Source organism: Dendrobates tinctorius, unplaced genomic scaffold, assembly GCF_039654945.1.
Source record: "Dendrobates tinctorius isolate UK_male_01 unplaced genomic scaffold, ASM3965494v1 ptg000196l, whole genome shotgun sequence".
Taxonomy (NCBI): domain Eukaryota; kingdom Metazoa; phylum Chordata; class Amphibia; order Anura; family Dendrobatidae; genus Dendrobates; species Dendrobates tinctorius.
The window spans coordinates 29,635,980-29,658,256 of NW_027361863.1; the positions used below are offsets into that span (position 1 = coordinate 29,635,980).

General features: G+C 45.2%; 1 protein-coding gene across 1 annotated transcript in view; it reads left to right on the forward strand.

The window, feature by feature from the left end:
• The window catches only part of RBM20 (RNA binding motif protein 20), a 406,997-nt gene that overhangs the window by 374,673 nt on the left and 10,047 nt on the right, over positions 1 to 22,277 (forward strand). The window contains exons 11-13 of the mRNA XM_073553101.1: positions 2,491 to 3,073; positions 6,616 to 6,723; positions 6,917 to 7,038. Coding sequence (XP_073409202.1) covers positions 2,491 to 3,073; positions 6,616 to 6,723; positions 6,917 to 7,038 — 813 coding nt within the window. The remainder of the gene's footprint in view (positions 1 to 2,490; positions 3,074 to 6,615; positions 6,724 to 6,916; positions 7,039 to 22,277) is intronic.

Consider the following 22,277-nt stretch of genomic DNA (forward strand, 5'->3'; position numbering starts at 1 on the left):
TCCATGATTGTGTACAGACTACACCCAACAATACAGAAACACTCATGCAGTAGTGGTGATGCAGCACTGTACCTGTGGATTTCATTGTTTTTAATATGGCCAGGATGAATTAAATAAAAAAAGGAAATTTCTTTTAGGCTGTGTGCCCACGTAGCGATTTTTAAGCATTTTTGCCGCGATTTTCGGCACGAAAACGCAGCGTAAACATTTAAAAATCGTGTACACAACGCCCCCCATGCATTCCTATGGCATTCCACACATGCTGTGCTAATGCTGCGCTTTTTTCCGCGGCGGAATCGCATCGCGGAAAAAATCGCAGCATGATCATTCTTTTGTGCGGAATCGCAAAGAATTGCCGCGATTCCGCACCCATAGGAATGCATGAGAATCGCTTACTTCCCACATGTGGCTATGCACACCATGCGGGAAGTTAAGCGTCTCATGTGCGGTTGGTACCCACGGTGTGGAGGAGAGGAGACTGTCTTCCAGGCCCTGGGTACCATACCCCTGTAAAAAAAAGAATAAAGAATAAAAAATCGGGGTATATTTACCTTCCGGCGTCCCGCGCTGCATTCCCGGCCACAGCGTTCCCAGTAATGCCTTGCGGCAAAGTCCTGTGATGACGTAGTCTCGCGTGACTCTAGCGGTCTCGCGAGATCGCTATAGCAACGCGAGACTACGTCATCACAGGTCTCGCAAGGCATTACTGGGAACGCTGTGGCCCGGGAATGCAGCGCGGGACGCCGGAAGGTAAATATACCCCGATTTTTTTTTTTTTTTTTTAGTATTTTAACATTCTATCTTTTACTATTGATGCCGCATAGGCGGCCTCAATGGTAAAAACCTGGTCACACTTGTCAAACACTATGTATGATGAGTGTGACCAACCTGTCAATCACTTTCCAAGTGATGCTTCAAATCGCTTGGAAAGTGCTTGAATATCGCACGTGAAAATCGCGGCAAAATCGCGATCATAATCGCGGTGAAATCGCGCGGAAAAAAACGCGCAATTTCTGGAAAGGAGTCCGGTTTTTGGTGTGCGTTTTAACACGCACCGTGGGCACATAGCCTAAAAGTGAACCTGTCAGCAGTTTTGGCCAATATAAGATACAGCTGCGGCCTTTCAGGGCTGATATACAGCATTCTATAATGCTGTTGATAAGCCCCCGATCCGACCTGCAAGATAATAAAAATAAGTTTTATTATACTCACTCTGGGGGCGGTCTGGTCCGATGGGTGTCACAGGTCCGGGTCCGGCGGGTCCCATCTTCTTATGATCGCCGCCCTCCTGCTTGCTTCATTGCTCCCCAGCATCGCGCTCCTGCGCAGGTGTATTTATCTGTCCTGTTGAGGGCAGAGTACAGTACTGTAGTGCACAGGCGCTGGGCCTCCCTGACCTTTCCCTGCAGTACTTTGGTCTGCCCTCAACAGGACAGATAAGTACGCCTGCACAGAAGCGCGATGCCGGGGAGCCATGAAGCAAGCAGGAGGATGACATCGCAAGAAGATGGGAGATGCTGGACCCGGACCTGCAACACCCATCGGACCGGATCGCACCAGACCGCCCCCCCCCGGTGAGTATAACAAAACTTCTTCTTTTTTATAGAATGCTGTAGATAAGCCGAAAACTGCTACAATTAAATTATTTGCAAATTTTTGTAGGAGACAGATGTGCACTAAAATTCTGCTAGGTTACTTATCTTCTATGTAACTTAAAGGCAATCTGTCACCAGAGTTGACCTACCTAAACTATTAATATGGGCAAACAGGTTATATAGACTGTTGAAAAACTCCTACCTGTATATCTCACATCAGATGCCTTGTTGATAAATTATCTTTCATCACTTTATGTAAATTAACTCTTCCAGGCTATGGGAAGGACGCTGCCTGGAAGATAACTTTGCCTCCAGAGCTTATTTTACATGAAGGGGGCATTACCAGTGTAATGGCCGCTATCTGCTTTCCTGATCTCAATGCAGAGCTGTGTGTGATTATAGCTGACACATCTATAGATTCCTCTCAACTCCAGCTTCCATCTCACAGGCAGACAGGGCTGTAATATTGTTACAATACAGGAGAGCTCAGAGAGCTGCAAAAAAGTTATTTATTAGAAGACAAAGTCCAGTTCTCCTGCTTTGTGTTAGTTACTTGTCTCACTGGTAACTCTAGCTTCTATTTAAAATAAGCTCTGGAGGCAGAGTTATCTTCCAAGCAACATCCTCCCCATATCCTGGAAGACATCATTTACACAAAGTGATAACAGATGATCTATCAACAACAAGGCATCTGGTATGAAGCCTACAGGTATCACTTTATTCAATAGTGTATAACCTGAATGCCCATATTAATACTTTAGATAGGTCAAATGTGGTGACATATTCCCTTTAATGTTACTTTATTTCCTTGGTGCATTCATAAACTTCATGATTTCTGAGTTATCAATAAAAGTGAAACATTATATAACTCTGGATGCATTTATTGAAATTGCAGGACTGGGACAGTGGAAGTGAACAGGAAGGCGAAAGCTGGTACCCAACTAACATGGAGGAACTAGTGACGGTAGATGAAGTTGGAGAAGACGATCTAATTGTAGAACCAGACATTACGGAGCTTGAAGAAATTATTCCTGTTGTCCCTAAGGAGAGCGAGAATTGTATTCAGATGTGTGCACATGACATTGATACTGTGAATTTAAAATTGAGGTTTAGTCAAAGAACCAGCAGTGAGTGCTCCTCCGCAGCCATGAGCTGCACATCACTCAGAGAAAGTGCAAGTCCAAACAGCAGCTGTTCTGATCCAGTTGCAAATGTGCCAGATGTAAATGTGAATACTAATGAGAAGTGCAATAAAGTGGAAGAAAACGATAAAAGTCCTAAAAGACTCCACAAACAGGATCCTGGAAGGGAATGTATAGGTGACATTTCGGAATCTGTAACCTCTGAATATATCAATAAAAACTGTTCAGATCTGTATAAGAGAATAGATTCTCCCGCAGACTGCAGCGTGACAATGGTAGAAGTTCCTATCCAAGAAGAAAGGCAAAATAAAAGAGAAAGACAGCTCTCCATTTCAGGTAAGCTACATTAAGTCTGATCAATTTGGAATTGTCATTTATGTAATTTGGAATTTTCAAATTACATAAATGTAATTATGTGCATGTTGTAGCAATATATAGTAATAAATATGTGCATCTATGTATCTGGTTTCTTTGCTGTTGTTGAGGATGTTGCTTTGAGCCGTTAAAATCGGCATCCATGCTTATATTCATTTTCCAACTGCAGATGTTCCTTTAAAGAGTACCCATGAATTATGCTATATCATACATGATTGAATTTTTACCATATTTGAAACTAGAAGTTTCCATCCACTATATGAAAAGACACATCTGCATGTTTTTCTCAATATCTGAGGCTAGTTTCACACTAGCGTTTTTGAGCGCAGCGACGGCCTGCGCACGGCCGCCGCTAAGCCCCGCCCCCTGCCGCGCCTCCGCCGGTAGCTCCGCCTACCGGCGCATGACGCTGCATGCGCCCTGCGTCCCCTATCTTTATCACTGGGGGCGCAGGCCGTGCGCAGTATGCGTTTGGCGGCGCATGCGCCTTTTTCACGGTGCGCCGGCGCAACCAAACTGCAGCAGGTTGCGTTTGGCGCAGGTTGGCGCACCGACAAAAGGACGCATGCGCCGGCAAACGCATACTGCGCACGGCCTGCGCCCCCAGTGATAAAGATAGGGGACGCAGGGCGCATGCAGCGTCATGCGCCGGTAGGCAGAGCTACCGGCGGAGGCGCGGCAGGGGGCGGGGCTTAGCGGCGGCCGTGCGCAGGCCGTCGCTGCGCTCAAAAACGCTAGTGTGAAACTAGCCTACCATGAAATCAGAATAAACCTTTTATGTTTTAGGTCAATTAGAATTACCATCATTATTAATATTTGCTAAATGCCAGAATAATGAGAGAGAGAATAGTTAATTTAGAGAAACCACTTGTTAGATTAGTTGTGCTCAGCTATTTCATTTTTTCTCGCTTCATTAATTTACTGCAAACTGCAGAAAGTTTATCACTTTTGCTAAAACACAAATTGCTATAGGGGATTGAATAATTTTGATTGCAACCTTATTAAAGCACCAGTCCAGAGGTTTTTTTTTTATTTCACCATTGGAATGGTATCATTAATGCACGTTTCCTGCTCCTAGTATTGTACTTATCAGTTTCCGTCACTTCCGATCTCGGAGCTGCTCCAGTCGTCTTCTGCAGTTTGTGACCTCACCGATTGCTCCAGTGTTTGCTGGGCGATCCGTAGGTCTCTTCTCAATGGATGAAGTTGCATGGCTTTCGGTCAGTCAGAAGCTGCAGTCACAAGATGGCGGAACAGGACCGAAGCAGCATCGGGAAGGCGGCGGCTGGTAAGTATAAAGGTATGGGCAGGGAATATGTATTATTGATACCACTCCAATGGTCAAATAATAGAAAATGCTGGAGTGGTGCTTTAAAAAATCTGCAGAAAGCTATTCTCACAAAAAATGAATTGTATTATTAGGATTTCTCTTTTTAGCAGGCAGATCATTTTATTAACACACATGCAAAGCTGCCAAAATATAAATTCCTTGCTGTTGCCTTGTATATCCATTAGGAAAGGCAGACTGTCTTTTTAAACAGCACCCTATAGTCTGGAGTCTACTGGCAGAAAGACTATGATACAGATTCATACTTTGCTTTTGGTGCTGCAGTCTTAATGAGGGGTATGTAGGAAGAAGATGCTCCAAATTCATTAAGAGGCTGTTGCCACATCAAAAATTTGGTGCATCTTATCTCCATGGCATGCGCCCTTGTACGCCTTGCCAAAAATGTTACTGTGGTCTTAAACAACTTTACGTGACTCTGATGGGCAGGTGTAACCATCCTGGCTCCTCACGAGCTCCGCCGACTTCGGCAGAACTGTTTGAAACTGGCATGATAACAGGAAAACGTGACATTTTTGCGCAACTCCACATCACTCAAACATTTTGCAACTATCTAAAAAGAGTTTTACACTGGTCTTTTGAATAAACACTTTGATGTATTGGCCCCTATGGGTCTTGATAATTGAAGTGTTTGTACTGCCCTATGGATGTTTAATCAGTGTACGATCAAACAGTTAAAAAAAAAAAAAAAAAAAAAGGGTTCGGGTACTAGAACATGACCCGAACCCCATTCACTTGAATGGGGGTCTTGAACATCCAATGTTTGCCACGCTGTCATGTGCTTCTGATCGGTGGTAAAATCATTACCATTGGTCATAGTGTGACAAAAGGAAAAAGTTTACCTCCGGTCACTGGCATGGGCTGATGGGACTACTACTCCATCTGCATACGCTCGTTGCCGCTAATAACAGCGAGAGCAGGAGTGGCTGATGGGAGTATTCATCAGCCAATGCCTGCGCTCTAAACGATTAAAAAGGCATGGCGTGGGTTCCCTGTATTTCTAACCAGCCAGGCAAAACTGACAGCCAGGGGATGCTACCCTCATCTGTCAGAGTTAGTAAGATTGGTTATCAAGAATAGAAGGGTCCCCACGTTGTTTTTTTATTTAAATAAATAATCAAAAAAAAAAAAACACGGGGTCCCCCCCATTTTGGACAACCAACCTTGCTAAAGCAGACAGCTGGGGAGGCTGGTATTCTCAGGCTGGTAAGGGGCCACTGATACTGGCCCCAGCCTACAAACAGCAGCCTGCAGCTGCCCAGAAAAGGCGCATCTATTAGATGCACCAAGTGTGGCGCTTTGCCCAGCTCTTTCCACTTGCCCTGTAGTGTTTAAAATGGTCCCTTAGTCTGTTTCAGTAGCTCCACAATCATGGGGAAGACTGCTGACTTGACAGAAGTGAAGAAGGCAGTCATTGACACACTCCACAAGGAGGGGAAGCCACAAAAGGTCATTCCTAAAAAAGCTGGCTGTTCACAGAGTGCTGTATCCAAGCAAATTAATGGAAAGTTGAGTGGAAGTAAAAGTGTGGTAGAAAAAGGTGTACAAACAACCAGAATAACCGCAGCCTTGAAAGGATTGTTAAGAAAATTCCATTCAAAAATTTGGGGGAGATTCACAAGGAGCGGACTGCTGCTGGAGTCATTGCTTCAAGAGCCACCACACACAGACGTATACAGGACGGCTGCTATCACAGCAACCTGGGCTTCCATAACCCCTCAGCAGTGCCACTGGCTGTTTGCCTCGATGCCATGCCGCATTGATGCAGTAATTGATGCAAAAGGAGCACCGTTCAAGTATTGAGTGCATTTGCTGAACATACATTTCAGTAGGACATTTCAGTTTTTAAAATAATTTTTTTAAGCTGGTATTATAAAAGTATTCTAATTTACTTACTGAGATAATGACTTTTGGGTTTTCAGTGACTGTAAGCCACAAGCATCAACATTAACAGAAAAACATGACATAGATCACTCTGTGTGTAGTGACTCTATATAATGAGTGGCACTTTTTGTATTGAAGAACTGAAATAAATTAACTTTTTGATATTCTAATTTTGTGAGAAGCATCTGTACTTAGCCTTGTTTGGTTAAACATCAAATTGTGAGTTTATATTTTGTTTCTCCTTTCTGATTTAAGCCTTTTATTTTTTCTTAAGCAACAGAAGGGAAGTCTCCGGAAGTTCCAGAATTAGAAACAAAGGACATTAATTCTTCACCTTCATGGGAGCAGGATGATGTCTTTACAGAGTTGAGCATCCCTCTGGGTATATAACACAGAACTTTTGTTCGTAAAGTCAAGTAATGTTAATTTTTCATAGAGATCATGGGTAATTTACCTAATACAAATGTTACTTATTAATTGAACAACACAGGAATTATTATAGAAATCAAGGTTGAAGGTATAAAGTGATAATAAGCTTACAGTGCTTTGTAATGTGACTGTTCTGCTGTTTGTAGGTGTAGAATTTGTGGTTCCAAGAACTGGATTTTACTGCAAACTCTGTGGTCTGTTCTACACCAGTGAAGAAGCAGCGAAAACATCTCACTGTAGGAGCCGAGTACACTACAGAAATCTGCAGGTATTATATTGTACTGCCACTTTTAAGGGTATATTCACACATTTGTGTTTCACAGTCCATGAACAGACCGCAATGCTCAGACTCACTGAGGGTCACTTGACCTGAACTAACAGACTCATATTTCTTCTGTACATGGAGCATGAAACACTGATATGTGACTGCAGCCCTAAAGACAGATATTATGCAAATACCCTTGAAGTTACTGTATCTGTGATACAGGCATCTAAATAGGGTGTTAGCTTTATACTACAGAAGGCACCGATAAATAATGGTATGAGCAGTTTTTGGCTCTGCATCATCAATGAACTGTATGAGAGTATGGTGGTTCACAGGAATGATCCACCACTCAATGTGATGTACAATTGTAGCGCGGGTGGAGGCTAAAGCGAGACTATTAGCCCAAACTGACATTATAAGCTAGGCACATAGCCTTGTAGGGGATATAGCCCTTAGAAAAAATCCCACCTTTAGCGTTCTAATCGCTGCCTTCATTTTGTAGAAACTGAAGTTTAATTGCTTATACTAATTAAGGTGCTCTGTGCACCCTGGGTGTGGACAAGATGCTCGGTGCACCGTTCCGCCACTGATTTTGCATGCCCCGCCTTCCTGACTAGTGATTGACAGTGCTTGCTTGCCTGGAGCAAGTATTGCCTGCAGAGAACTGCAGTAATTAGTCTTTTGACCTGAGTTTCTGCAAAAGGGAGGCAGTTAGCTACATACGCTCATGAAAACACAGACTTGCAAAGAGGGAAATCTGTTGGAAGAATCGGAGGTGAATCCGAAACATAATAGACATGCTGTAGATTTGAAAATTCACAGCATGCCCTCATGTCCACAGCTGTATTTTGTTGCAGATTTTGCATCCAAAAGGAGGTAGGAAGTTATATATAACCTATTGTGGTTCCCATGGAATCGTGGATATATATAGTTCATTTATATTTTTTATAAATATTCTGGGTTTGGTTATTTACACGTGTAACTTATCTCTGGCATTGAAAGCAAAACAGTTGTATTTCTAAAATAGTTTACCTGGGATAATATTTCAATTCAAGTTTGATCTAGCTCTCCTTTAAAGTCCATATTTCTGCTCTGTGGGCAAATTATTTTACCACCCTGTGCTAACTTTACACAGAGGCCTGCCAGTGAGCAGCAGCTGGCGTGAAGGGAGAGGTGAATGAAAGCCTCAGATCACTGCACTGTCAGAACAGGATGGGTTGTCTCCAGAATTCATGGAGGCCCTACTTCAATCTCTAAAGCATAACCTATGGATTGCACTAATGGTATCTATAGTTCATAATCTGTTAATTGTATACTATGAGAATCTATTATAAACTCATACTTTTTATACTGTTAATTTCGGAGTCACGTTTATGCCTAGCTGTAAAGGAATTTTCCCTGCTAATCACTATGTGTTTAAACACGTATGTGATAATACGGTGCTGGTGCCATCAGTGGGCAGCATGGTGGCTGATTACACCTATTCCATTATAGGAATCCGCAGGTGTAAAAACGCAGGCCAAATCTGCTAGAAATCTGCAGTAAATCCACAGGTAAAACGCAGGCATTTTGACCTGCGGATTCTGCAGATTCCACGCGGAAAAATGTGCACATGAATCCGCAACGTGTGCACATATCCTTATAGGGAATTTAGATTGTGAGACCCGGTGATGTCTCTAAAGCTCTGTGGAATTAACGATGCTATGTAAGCGAGCAAAATAAATAAAATCAGTGTGTCATCAGTGTATGGCCAACGAGTCTGTTTTGTCATCAGTATTGATGATGACTGTACTGATCAGTAACCAGTATTTTTCACAAATGAATAAGAAAATAAGTAGAAGATGCGTGAAGTTCGCTGTCCTTGGGAGCGTTGAGAGAAAGTGCTGTGATGCACTGGTCCTGCTGCTGTGTCACTCTGTGAGAGATGTGTAAAGTCCGTTATCTCTGATCCTGGGAGCAATGGGAGAAGGTGGTCCAGTACTCGATGTCTGGAGTAGGTAAGACACTCAAAGTGCAGCAGCGCAGCCTCGAGTACCCACCTCCTGGACCAGCTTGATATCCTGCGATCCCTCGGTATCCAACATTGCTCCCAGGTTCAGAGATAACGGACCTCACGCATCTCCCACAGAGTGACACAGCAGGTCTGGTGCATCACGGCACTTTCTCTCACCGCTCCCAAGGACCAAAGATAGCAAACTTCACGCATATTCTAAGCAGGTGAAAACCCTCGCTTTCCCAAGATTATCTTGTGAAACATATTTACATATATTATGCATGAATGACACCTGTCTACCAATCTACTGAGAAATTACTTATGCGACCATCTACTAGGGACTTCATCTGAACACCGGTCTCACTTTTTACTATATGTGCACACCTTAAACTGCTCGAAGCGTTATTTGGATTTCTTAAACTTTTTATACACTTTTCAAGCAACTGGAGGCAGTTGTTTACCAGACCAGGCAGCTGTGTAGTTTTTCATCCTGTCTGGCACTAGTGTCTCATTAACTCCTTTTTATCCAGATAAATACATTACAAAGCTTCTCCTATGTTTTGTAATGTTAGGTACCTACAGCACATAGAGGTCATTCATGTGCTGTATGTTTTTCAGGGCACATAACTTGAACCTCGTGGGCCCCAATGTAAAACCTCCAACAGGGTTCCCAACTATCGCAGGTCTTTAATAACAATAGTCTTTTAATATGTGTCAGAGGGACCTTTTTGGCCCCCTTTAAGGGAATCTGTCACCACATTTGACCTATCTAAACTATTAATATGGCCATACAGGTTACAGAACGCTGAAAACAGTCCTCACTGTGTGTCTCATATCAGCTGTATTGTTGCTGAAAAATCTTTTATCACTTTATATAAGTGGCCTCTTCCAGGCTCCAGGGCAAATGGTGCCTGGAGATAACTTTGCCCCAAGAGGTTATTTTACATGAAGGAGGCATTCCCAGTGTGAGACAACTAACACAGAACAGGAGAAATTTTAACTTCTCTTTCAGCTCTGCTGTATTGCAACAATATTGCCTCAGTTATCAAGAGAGCCGAGAGGAGCCATTACACATCACACTGGTAACAGTGGAAACCATGTCACATCACACTGGTAACTGCCCCTTACATCTAAAATGGGGGGGGTAGAGTTATCTCCAGGCACAGTCCACCATGGAGCACGGAAGAGGTCAAAACGGGAGTCGAGAATGTTGATGGGTACAAGGAAAGTTTGCAGGGCTTCTTTGGAATACTGAGGCCACCTGTTGACCTCTTGTTCTGCAAATTTATTTGCACGTATGTACATAATTACTATTTTTTTTGGCACTCCACTTTCCCCAAAAAATGCAAAAAAGGTGACTGGTGGCTGGAACATTGCATGTACCCCAAAATTGTGTTAATAAGGCCATTAGCTTGTCATGCAAAAAACAAGCCCTTGCGCAGTTCTGTTGATGGAAAAATTAATGGAAAGTTATAGGTCTGAGAATATGAGAACACAAATCCCAATTTTTCTCCTTTCCTCATGATAGCGCCACGGAGAGAGGGGATCCGCCCTTAAAGGACAGGAAACCTACAGATAAAAAGGGCGATACTTCTTCCTCGCATCACTTGATTTCCTGTCAGTTGTGGGTAGGTACCTGAAGATTAAAGAGATGATGGACTCGTCCAGGCCTGGCCAGACCAGTACAGGCAGCAGAGGTGCCCCTTGCCTCGGCTGGTGCGGTGTTCTGAAGCCACCTCCTCTGGGGCCTTTCAGGCTGTGCGGGGGGGAGCACAGTCGCCACACCATGCTCCGGTGCCGGCTTCGGGGCGTCCAGCTCTGCGTACATGCAGGGATGCACCAGTCATTCCCTGCTCCCTGATGACACGCACGGCAGGTCACATGACTGGAAGTAACTTCCAGCGATGAAACCGGAATAGAGTACAGGGGACGTGAGTTCAAAAGGGGAGCGTGGTAAGACTCTCCCAGTGGCATAGCCGGTCCCCTGTAGGAATGGAGGTCCTGAAGGGTGAACCACCGCAGCATCAACAACCTAGGAGACAAATGAAAGAGGTGCGGCAGCACGAAGCTTCATCCAGGTGGCGTGGACGTTCTAGTAGCAGATCTACCTAGCAAAGCAGGAGCTCCGGCATGGTGGATGAATCTCCAGAGGAAATCCATCAGTGGATTTGATCCCTATTTCAAAACCGGATGCCCTCGGCTAAGTCTGATTGGTAAGTGATCTTCGTGAATGTTCACTTTGTAATTACGGTCCCCCATTTTTCTTCTCGTGTATTTAGGGAGGAAAAACCAAGCTCAGGATTTGCCCAGTTTGTAAGGAGGATTTGCCTGTCACCTGGGGGAAAAGACTCTGCCAATCATGTATAGAGCAGGTGCTATATGAGGAGACTCCGATCACCTCCGACTTTGGATCCATAATCAAGACAGAAGTTGAAAGCACTTTTTAAGTCCTTCTCCCAGGGGGGTTGTATTAAGAGACAAAAATCCAGCAGGAGGTGCCCTGAATCAGGGACCAGTAGTTCAGAGGAGGAACAGAGAGACACTAGTTCATTGGACTCTTCATCACAGGAAAATATGGGAGGGCAACATTGTTTTCAAGTGGAGGAAACAGATAGTTTGGTTAAAGCTGTATGGTCCCTAATGGGAGTGATAGACCCTCACCCTGAAAAATCGGTGCAGGATGTAATGTTTGGTGGTCTGAGACAGAAAAAGAGTAGGTCATTCCCTCTTAATGAAAATAGAATTAGACTTACCGGTAATTCGGTTGCCTCTTTGCCCTGATGGGGGACAGGAAACACAGTGAGGTTAAAAGGCCCTTCCACCTCCCAGTGTCTTTCCAGTTCCCCGTGGGGCAGGGAGAGGTCCGCATACTGTGGTGGCCGGTGACTGCAGTAGCGGGGACCGGGTTTTACCTGTGTCAGAATGCCGGGCAGCTGGTGGTTGCGTCTCGACGCTGCTCCAGTTGTCCCCTCGGGTGACCTTGGGACCCCTCACTGGCCTTCCCGCGCCCCCGAGAGGGCAAAGCAGGCCAGGGATCCCCGACCGGGGGCCTCCTGGAGCTCCCCGGTCTCTCCCCATCCAGCGTGCGGCGTCTGGGAGTCCTGAAAGTGACGTCAGTGGGCTGCACGCATCACTCCCGGTATCGGCGCTCCTGGGAGGATGCCGATTTCTGGCTAATGGACGCCCCCACACTGCGCGCGGTGCCCGCTCCTAATGCCGGCACATGGACCCAGGAGGGGGAGGGGGGGAAACCGGAACGCTGGAGGGCAGGTGCTGGGGCAGTCTAAGGCTAGGTTCACATTAGCGTTTGTGTGTGCAGCGTATCGTCTGTATCCGCAAACGCATGTCAAAACGCATACAAACATATGTTTACAGAGCGTTTTTTATCCGCATCAGCTTACGCATGATGGCAAAAAACGCTGTTTTTTTGCATGCGTTTGCGTTTTTTTCAGCGCATGCATTCAGAGAATTTCCTTGACACAAGCCACACCCAATGGGTGTGTCTAATTCCCAGACATGATTATATGAAAAACGCATGCATTTGGAATGCATGCATACACATGTCCTTGCGTATGCATGCGTTTCCATAGACAGTAATGCGTTTTTACGTACTCATCCGCATCCCTGCGCATATTTGATGGATTTTTGATGCCTCAAAAAATGCAACATGATGCGTTCGCCGGATACCGCCGCACAACACGAAACAACGCATGGGTATGCGTTTTCATGTGAACGCATGCAAACGCATGTCCCTGCATACACCATGTTAAAGATAAGGAAACATGACAGATGCGCCTTTTCTGGGGTGGCTGGGGGCAGATTTTTTTAGCCGGGGGGGCAAAAGCAATGGTCCCTCTCTAGGCTATTAATATCTGCCCTCAGTCACTGGCTTTCCCTCTCTGGCGGAGAAAATTGCGCAAGAGCCCATGCAAATTTTTTCCATGAATTAATCCATTAATTTAACACCTACAGCTCCAAAGTTTCACACACACACACACACACACGCGCGCACACACACGCACACACACACACACACACACTACTAACATTATTAGTGAGGGATATATATAAATCTAACAGATATGCAATGGTTTACTATATGTAAACCATGTCTCATATCCTGTCGGGTTCTGCAATGATTTTACAAAAGCCGACAAATGAATTATCACCTATTCTACTATGTATCTCTCTATGAAATAAATTATATATATATATATATATATATATATACACACACTACTCAAAAAAATAAAGGGAACACTAAGGGTACCGTTACACCTAGCGACTCACCAGCGATCCCGACCAGCGATATGACGCGGTCAGGATCGCTGGTGAATCGCTAGGTGGTCGCTAGTGAGCTGCCACAGGCAGATCTCACTAGCGACATCGCTGGGGACGAGGATCGCTACTTACCTGTCAGACGCGGCGATCCTGCGTCCTCCCGCCTGGCTCCACGCGTCGCTCATCGTCACAGAAGGAAGCGCCGCAGGAAGTGGCCGACGAGGAATGGTCCAGCAGCTTCTCGCGCGATCAGCGATAATCAGCGGGGGAGCCGGTCGGAGGTAAGTATAACATGTAGCGATATCGCTAGCAATATCGCTGTAACGTCACAAAATCGGTGACTTTACAGCGATATTGCTAGCGATATCGCAGTGTGTAACGGGGGCTTTAAACAACAGAATATAATTCAAAGTAAATAAAACTTCTGTGAAATCAATCCGTCCACTTAGGAAACAACACTGTTTGACAATCAATTTCACATGCTGTTGTGCAAATGGAATAGACAACAGATGGAAATTATTGGCAATTATCAAGACACACTCAATAAAGGAGTGGTTCTGCAGGTGGGGACCACAGACCACATCTCAGTACCAATGCTTTCTGGCTGATGTTTTGGTCACTTTTGAATGTTGGTTGTGCCTTCACACTTGTGGTAGCATGAGACAGACTCTACAACCCACACAAGAGGCTCTGGTAGTGCAGCTTATCCAGGATGGCACATCAATGCGAGCTGTGGCAAGAAGGTTTGCTGTGTCTGTCAGTGTAGTGTCGAGAGGATGGAGGCGCTACCAGGAGACAGGCCAGTACACCAGGAGATGTGAAGGGGGCCGCAGGAGGGCAACAACCCAGCAGCAGGACCGCTACCTCAGCCTTTGTGCAAGGAGGAACAGGAGGAGCACTGCCAGAGCCCTGCAAAATGACCTCCAGCAGGCCACAAATGCACGTGTCTGCACAAACGATTAGAAACCGACTCCATGAGGATGGTCTTGGCATTTGTCACAGAACACCAGGATTGGCAAATTCGCCACTGGCGCCCTGTGCTCTTCACAGATGAAAGCAGGTTCTCACTGAGCACATGTGACAGACATGACAGAGTCTGGAGACGCCGTGGAGAGCGATCTGCTGCCTGCAACATCCTTCAGCATGACCGGTTTGGCAGTGGGTCAGTAATGGTGTGCAGTGGCATTTCTTTGGAGGGCCATACAGCTCTCCATGTGCTCGCCAGAGGTAGGCTGACTTCCATTAGGTACCGAGATGAGATCCTCAGACTCCTTGTGAGACCATATGCTGGTGTGGTTGGTCCTGGGTTCCTCCTAATGCAGGACAATGCCAGACTTCATATGGCTGGAGTGTGTCAGCAGTTCCTGCAAGATGAACGCATTGAAGCTATGGACTGGCCTGCCCGTTCCCCAGACCTGAATCCAAGCACATCTGGGACATCATGTCTCGCTCCATCCACCAACGTCACATTGCACCACAGACTGTCCAGGAGTTGGCGGATGTTTTAGTCCAGGTATGGGAGGAGATCCGTCAAGACAACAACTGACGACTCATCAGGAGCATGCCCAAGTGTCGTAGAGAGGTCAAATAGGCACGTGGAGCACACACACACTACTGAGCATCATTTCATTGTCTTGAGGCATTTCCACTGAAGTTGGATCAGCCTGTAATTTGATTTTCCACTTTGATTTTGAGTATCCTTCCAAATCCATATCCCCATTTTTATGTTTTCTTGTTCTCAACGCATGCCACTATGTAATGAATAAAGATTTTCAGCTGCGATATTTCATTCAGTGATATCTACAATGTGGTATCTTAGTGTTTCCTTTATTTTCTTGAGCAGTGTATATACACCTATCTATGTGTATACATGTATTCTATCTTTTGTATTCTAACATGTCAGTGTGATTTTACTGTATAGCCGCATATGAATTGCCGGCTTTTCAAAGGACACCGGTGCGTACAAATCGGTCAGCACTCGCATGGTGCGAGTGCTGTCCGATATTTTTTTTTTTTTTTCTTACACCCATTGACTTGCATTGCCGAGTCTTGTCTGAGAATCGCAGCAATACGCAGCATGCTGCGATTTTTTTCTCAGTCCGATTTCGGCTGAAATAAAAAATCGCAAATGAGATGTCACCTATTGAATAACATTGGTCCGAGTGCAATCCGATTTTTTATCGGATTGCACTTGTCCGTATTTCTCGCCAGTGAGTATGAGCCTTAATTTTTACAAAACTACTATTAGGCGGTAATTTACTAAAACTATAGGATGTCACTCACGAAACCGAAACATGTAAATTTTTACCGCTTCTTGAAAATTTCAGTATTTTTGATCTTTCTTTTCTCACACTGCCTATATCTTATAGATTCTAATAGTAATGCTGTGTGCACATGGTGCGTTTTTTATGCATTTTCGAGGCGTTTTTTCCAGGTAGAAATGGGCCAGAAATGCTATGGAATCCTTATGCAAGCTAATTCAATGACAATCCTGAAGTGCTACGCACATGATCAGTAGGTAAGGGCCTTTGGCGCAGGTTATGGACTCGCGTATTTTGGCCAAAATATCAACTAATACTTCACTGTTTTTGAATTTTTTTTTGCACTATATTTTTTGGGGTGCAGCCAAGCCCAGACACGTCTGGTCTCGCATGAGGGGTGTTCACAAGGCTATGCATTGAAAGTGTGTTGGCCAGCCCACCTAATCAAAAAGTAGGGGCATGACTAATAGGCTGTGAATCAGACACCGGTACCTTTGTGTGAACAACGCCCTATGCGGGTCTCTATTGTGCAATTGTATACTGGGCAGTCACCCCTTCCAGGAATGGGTAGGTGGAGAGTGGCTGTTGATCTGGTATTTTGCACCTGTGTTGCTGACATCTTGCTATATGGGCTGGCTGCACCTTGTAATGCATTTGTTTCAAGATCTGGGCAGGTAAGTAAGTGTTGCTGCCTTTTTGTCTGCTGTTTAAAAATGAATTTTTAGCCTTCGCTGAGTAGATTTTATAGGGGGACCATATGTCAATTTTTTCCTTGGGTCCCCCTGTAAGCTAGCCAGTAAAATCTAAGCAAACAGCTGTGAGCTGATATTGATAGCCTGGGAACCTTTATGGCTATTGGATCCTTCCCAGAATGTTAACATCAGCCCTCAGCCATCGGCTTTCCCTCTACTGGTTATTAAAATTATGCGGGAGCCCACACAATTTTTTGTTTTTCATTTTTTTAATTTAAAATTAACAGTTGCTGTTTGGTTACAGCCTATGTACGTTCGTTCAGTTAATGCTTCTACATAGGCTGGTGACAATGTGTGTGTTTGTGTTTACTTACTAAGCCCACCAGACTGCTGGAATGCAGGAGGTTAGTGACTCTAAAAGAGACATCACCTTTCTAAGGGACATATAGGGACTGTTTAGTGCTCTCACAGCACAAAGCTTAGACCTGGCCTGAACATTCCCTGGCGAGCATTTCAGCCACAACGCTCTCCGGGCTGCATTCAAGAGGACCGCTGCTTTTGCTGTCAACCTGACAGAGTCTGCTGAGGCACCTGATAAGTAGTAAAGTTATTGGCCTGCACTCTGTCATATAGCGAGGCGCTGGTGTAACGGGCCAAATGACCCCTAGTCCCTTCAATGAAAATTCACCGCACACTCTGTATTTTTGTGGTGATGCCAAAAAATAATATTTACAGTTGTGGGAACAGAAAAAAAATAGAAATAGGTGAAGCGCAGGAGAAAATTCTAAAGTGATTATATTTGAGGGATTTTTCGACCTGTCCCAGGTCTTATTCAATACGTTGTTGCTAATTCCTTAGTAATGGAGATAGATGCAGTTTGTATGGGGCTATTTCCCTGGTCAGGGTAGTGTGCAAAGTGAGCTGTATAGTCCCCAAGATGAGAGAAATACGGCACTATGCTTTAAATCACATAACAATTGGGTATTTGTGATTCCCGTGAGCTTCACCCCCATTTCAAAACCTCCCTTACCAATTCAACCCCACCGTCTCCAATTCCATAATCCATATAATAATGCTTCTTCACACTTCTTCTTTGGATAAATTGGCCACAGCAGCCTTTTATTAAAATTTAACATAATATTTAAGCAATTTTCTTCAAAGGGGGGATGGTCCTCGAAGCCCCAAATTATGTCAGCCTCAGGTCAATGCTCAAGCTTGGCCCCAGGCCGAGTCCTGCCTCTAGCCGCTAAACACCAGCTCAGAGACACCAAACAGAATCGACTGGCCAGTATCCGCTACTAATAACCACGGATCCCATTTTATCCTTTCCTTGTGACCATCACTTTCCCATCCACATAGTCCACCCCAAGGGGGAGTCAGGACCTCTTAAGATCCCCCCTGAGCCGCCATTTACTGGCACCACCAACTTTGAGGACCACTCCCCCACGCCATGAACATAAATGTTCTGACCCCCTCAAACATTTATGTCCCTCCACACCTTCAAACTTTTCTTGATGCCCTCCTGTACTGCCAAACACATGTCCAGCCCAATCGCGTTCAAATGAATTCCGTCCTTCCTCCAAAAATCCCCTTCGCCCGATTCCAAGTCCATATGGCACACTACTACAGCCCCATTCCTCACCATAAAGCGGGATACCGCTCTATTCAACTTGATCCTGGCTTTATTTATACCCTGTACCGACCTAGCCCCGTACCAGACCTTCCTAGTGATGATGTCTGACCAAACTACCAACAGCCTGGGGAACATGGACCATAGCCACAACATGTCGAATTTGATATACTTGATTAAGTCTCTGCATGGCCACTTTCCCAAGTCGTTCCCCCCTAAGTGTATTACCAACACATCCGGCGCACAGTCCAGCATAACGAACCTATGAGATTCCGGCAACAATTGATTCCTTGGCACGCCCAACTGCTGCCCGTCTGGACGAACCGCCACCCTCAGCGCAGCCCAAAAGACAAAGGAATGACCCATAATCCATGTCAGTAGTTGACTCGGCTCTAAATGAAAAGAAAGGAAACAAAACACAAGAAGCCACATAATTAAAAAATTCACCGCACACCAGTTCAAAAGAATCTTAAACCAAAGATGGGCGCCGTACGAACGGCATATCACAGATTCCCATTGACCAATCCTCTTAACCACTTCTTCCCCTAGGCCCCTCCTAACTGCCTCTGTAGCCGCTCCAATACGAAATGAATGCCCGTTGTAGTTCTTAGCCGAAATGCCCCCCCTCTCCATACACTGCTAAATATTGTCACAAATTGAAAACGTGACAAAAATGAACCGTCATCATGTACTAATAATGGACCATTCCCAGGTCCCCTACCCCTTGGAAATTCCCTCATGCACTTCAAAGGGCACAACGGGGAACCATTCACCTCAAAAAGTACTATCCTACAACCTTTCCCCTCAGTTTTTGAAAATCAAATATAACTAACCTGTCCCCATACATATCTACATCTTGTCTAAGAAGTCCTTCTTTCCGAGATCTAGAAGGACTAACCAATTCCCCTAAATGAAAAGCCCCAAAAAACGCTAGTGAAAAAGCCAACCTAAAAAAAACCACCTCCACATGGGAAGAACAAACCTCCCCAAATTGTTCACCCACAATTAACAACACTTCATACGACACTGGACGTCTCCCATCCAGCACCTTCCAACCTTTTCTCCAACCCTTCACCACTTGAAGAACCAAAAACGAGTTCGTTAGATCCTGTAGCCACCTGAATTTAAAGCCAAAAGCCAATCCCGACAACAAAAATTATTAAGTTTTGAGACCGACCAACCCATTTCCCAGTAGTGCCCAAGCAACAATAATAACCTGCTTTCATCCCTTAAATCCCCAACTTTTCCTTCCACTCCTCCCACATGCTCTATGCCCTAGTACAGTATAATGTGCCCATGTTCCTGCTGACAAAGATCTGGATAACAGATCTCTTACTGCTCCAACGGAAGGTTCCATAAGGCTTCTGGACACACCAACCCCGTGGATTCCACTTGAGGTGACAACTCTCAAACTCGATCCTACTGCAAACAAGAAAGAGCTTCAAGAATAATCAACTTTGGGCCTCAACATCGCCGTAACCCACATATTAAAGCTCAAACCAGCCCACACCAGATGCTGTAAAACTTTCATTACTGCTTGATCGGGTGACGATAACGAATTTATAAAAGAAACAAAACAGGGCGCATCCACTGTGTGAAACCTTTAAAACACAATTGTAATGGTGAGGCAAGGAGAGACTCACCTGATAGGGTTGTGAAACTTCGGTCACAACACCTACAAACGCATGAAACAGCTGCTGCAGTCTGCACAGGGTCCAAGGACTTGTAAGTGAAGATGGCTTTAAGGTGCAATGATACACTGCGCTGCTGTAGGTATAATTCAAGGAAATTTATTGGTGCCTACGCGTTTCCTGAGCTGTCCCAGCTCACTTCATCAGGGCATGATCCATCATCATGCCCTGATGAAGTGAGCTGGGACAGCTCAGGAAACGCGTAGGCATCAATAAATTTCCTTGAATTATACCTACAGCAGCGCAGTGCATCATTGCACCTTAAAGCCATCTTCGATAACGAATTTATAACCTTCACCGCTCCTACTGTTTCACAACCAAACCAAAGCAAATTTTTCTGTTTGGAACACTCCCGCCCCATAATAACAACGCCACCAAAATGGGGAACACCTCACATAGCACCTGATTGGCTGATAAACCCTTATCCTTCCAGATTTGTGGCCACCATTCTACCAACCATGCACAGTGAAAAAACAAACTGAATCCCTGTTTTCCCGCCAAATCCACCAAGATGCCTAGGGACTCTGCCGACACCACCGACGCAATCCAAATCAACTTCCCATTGTAGGAATCCAGAAAAAGTGTCCAAATCTTCAAATCGTCCTTCATCTCCCTCCTAAGCCTGATAAAATGCGTAGGAGCCTTAACCACTACCATGGCCAAAGAAAGCCGCTGACAGAATGCTCTGCCCATCGGCATAATCCGACACGCAAAGTTAAATTTGCCCAACAGCAACAGAATCTCCTTCAACGTCACTTTCTTCAGACCACAAACCCGTCTCATCTCCGATCTCAAATCCAGTAATTTGTCCTCTGGTAGTCTACACTCCATCGCGATCGAATCAATTTCGATACTCTAAAAACTCAACAAAGTTACCAGGCCCACCGTTTTTTCAGCCACTAAGAGTACCCCAAATTTGCTGGCTACCCCCTCCATCATATGAAGTAACATCGAACAGTCATGTGACTGCGTCGAACCAATAAACAAAAAATCGTCCAGGTAATGAACACATGAACTGAGCCCTGACACCTCCTTAACCGTCCATTCCAAAAACATGCTGAATGCTTCAAAATATGTGCATGATAGCAAGCACCCCATAGGCAAACAACAGTCCACGAAAAAAAACCCATCCCAGAAACATCCTAACAAATGAATGATATCGGGGTGAACTGGTAACAAGCAAAAGGCCGCCTCGATGTCAGTCTTCGCTAACCATGCCCCCCTACTGCACTCTCGAACGAAAACCATGGCCGCATCAAAAGACATGAACAAAAGAACACAACTGGGGGGTCAATCCCATCATTAACCGACGAACCTTTTGGAAATGAAAGGTGATCAATCAACCTGAATTTGTTGGGTTCCTTTTTTTGGCACCACACCCAATGGTGAAACTCTCAAATTACTGAAACTCTCAAATTACTGATGGGAGCCATTTCAAACGGTCCCGCCAGTCTACCCAGGGCCACCTCTTTATTCAATTTTTCCATGACCACCTCAGGGAATGGCCAACTTCAAATTCTTGGTTCTTCACCATAATGTCAATAAACGGAATTTTAAACCCGTCTCTAAAACCCTCCCTCAGCAACGATGCCGTTTCCTTATCTGAAGATTTATTTATTTTGTTCCATCTCTACCAGACCTACCGGTGTCACTCATTTTTATAGCTGCCTCTGACCCCTTTTGTCTCCCTCCCCTAAAACATTTTGACGCCTCATGGCTACCTCCGCAGGAAGAACATTCGTGTTTAAATTTGCATTTGGCCCCATATCGACATACCCCCTCATTAAATGAGAAGCACAGTCCTTTTTTTGCAAAGCCCCAGACCCCCGATGCCCCCTTTAAACGACTGAGTCCCCTGTCCAGGTCTAACCGGTGCCGTTACTCTCATCCATAAAGCTATATCCTTATGATTCTTATCCTTACGGATGCTGGGCGGTACTGCTTTCTGTTGGCAAAACTGCTCGTCGTATCAGAGCCATCCTTGCCCCCTATAAACCCTGTAAGCTTCCCAGATCGCATCCATATAACAGAAAAGAGCCGAACAATTTTCTGGTGACTTTTCCCCAATGACACTAGCTAATATTGCAAAAGACTGTAACCAATAAGCGAACGTGAGAGGAATTAACCGAAACCTCCTCTTATCCTCATCCTTTTTTAGCCTGCTCTCTTCTTACCCTATCCAAATTGAAACGTTCCAGGGGAAGCAAAGAAAATACTGTATGTCAATGTGTTCCCATTTCCATATCCTTTCTCTCACATCCTGTTTTAAATGTTCCCCCAACGGCCCCTCAAAACAGACATTAACCTCACCCTTAGCCGCATCGTCCAGGCGCGTTGTCTCATCCTTATCCTTTTCATGCCCCTTCCTGAAGAAGACCTCTGCCCCATCAGCTCTCCCTCAACCGCGGGTTGCGCCACAACAGATGCTAAACCCCCCACGCTGCGCCTGATACCGAGCTAGATGCACCCGACTTCTCTATGTCCTGAGGCCTGCACCACCTGCCCCCATCGGGATCTGGAACTATGCTGAGCGGAGGCCTGGCCATGGAGGGCCCCGCCGCCTCTGTGCTCGTATCCTGTTCCCCTGCCGCCAGTGAGTCGGCGGAGCCACCTCACCAGGTTCTCAATGAAGGCGCCTGACTTGCAGGCCCTCGTACAGTCACCTGTATCCCCTGCTGCCGCCGCTGAGCAGGG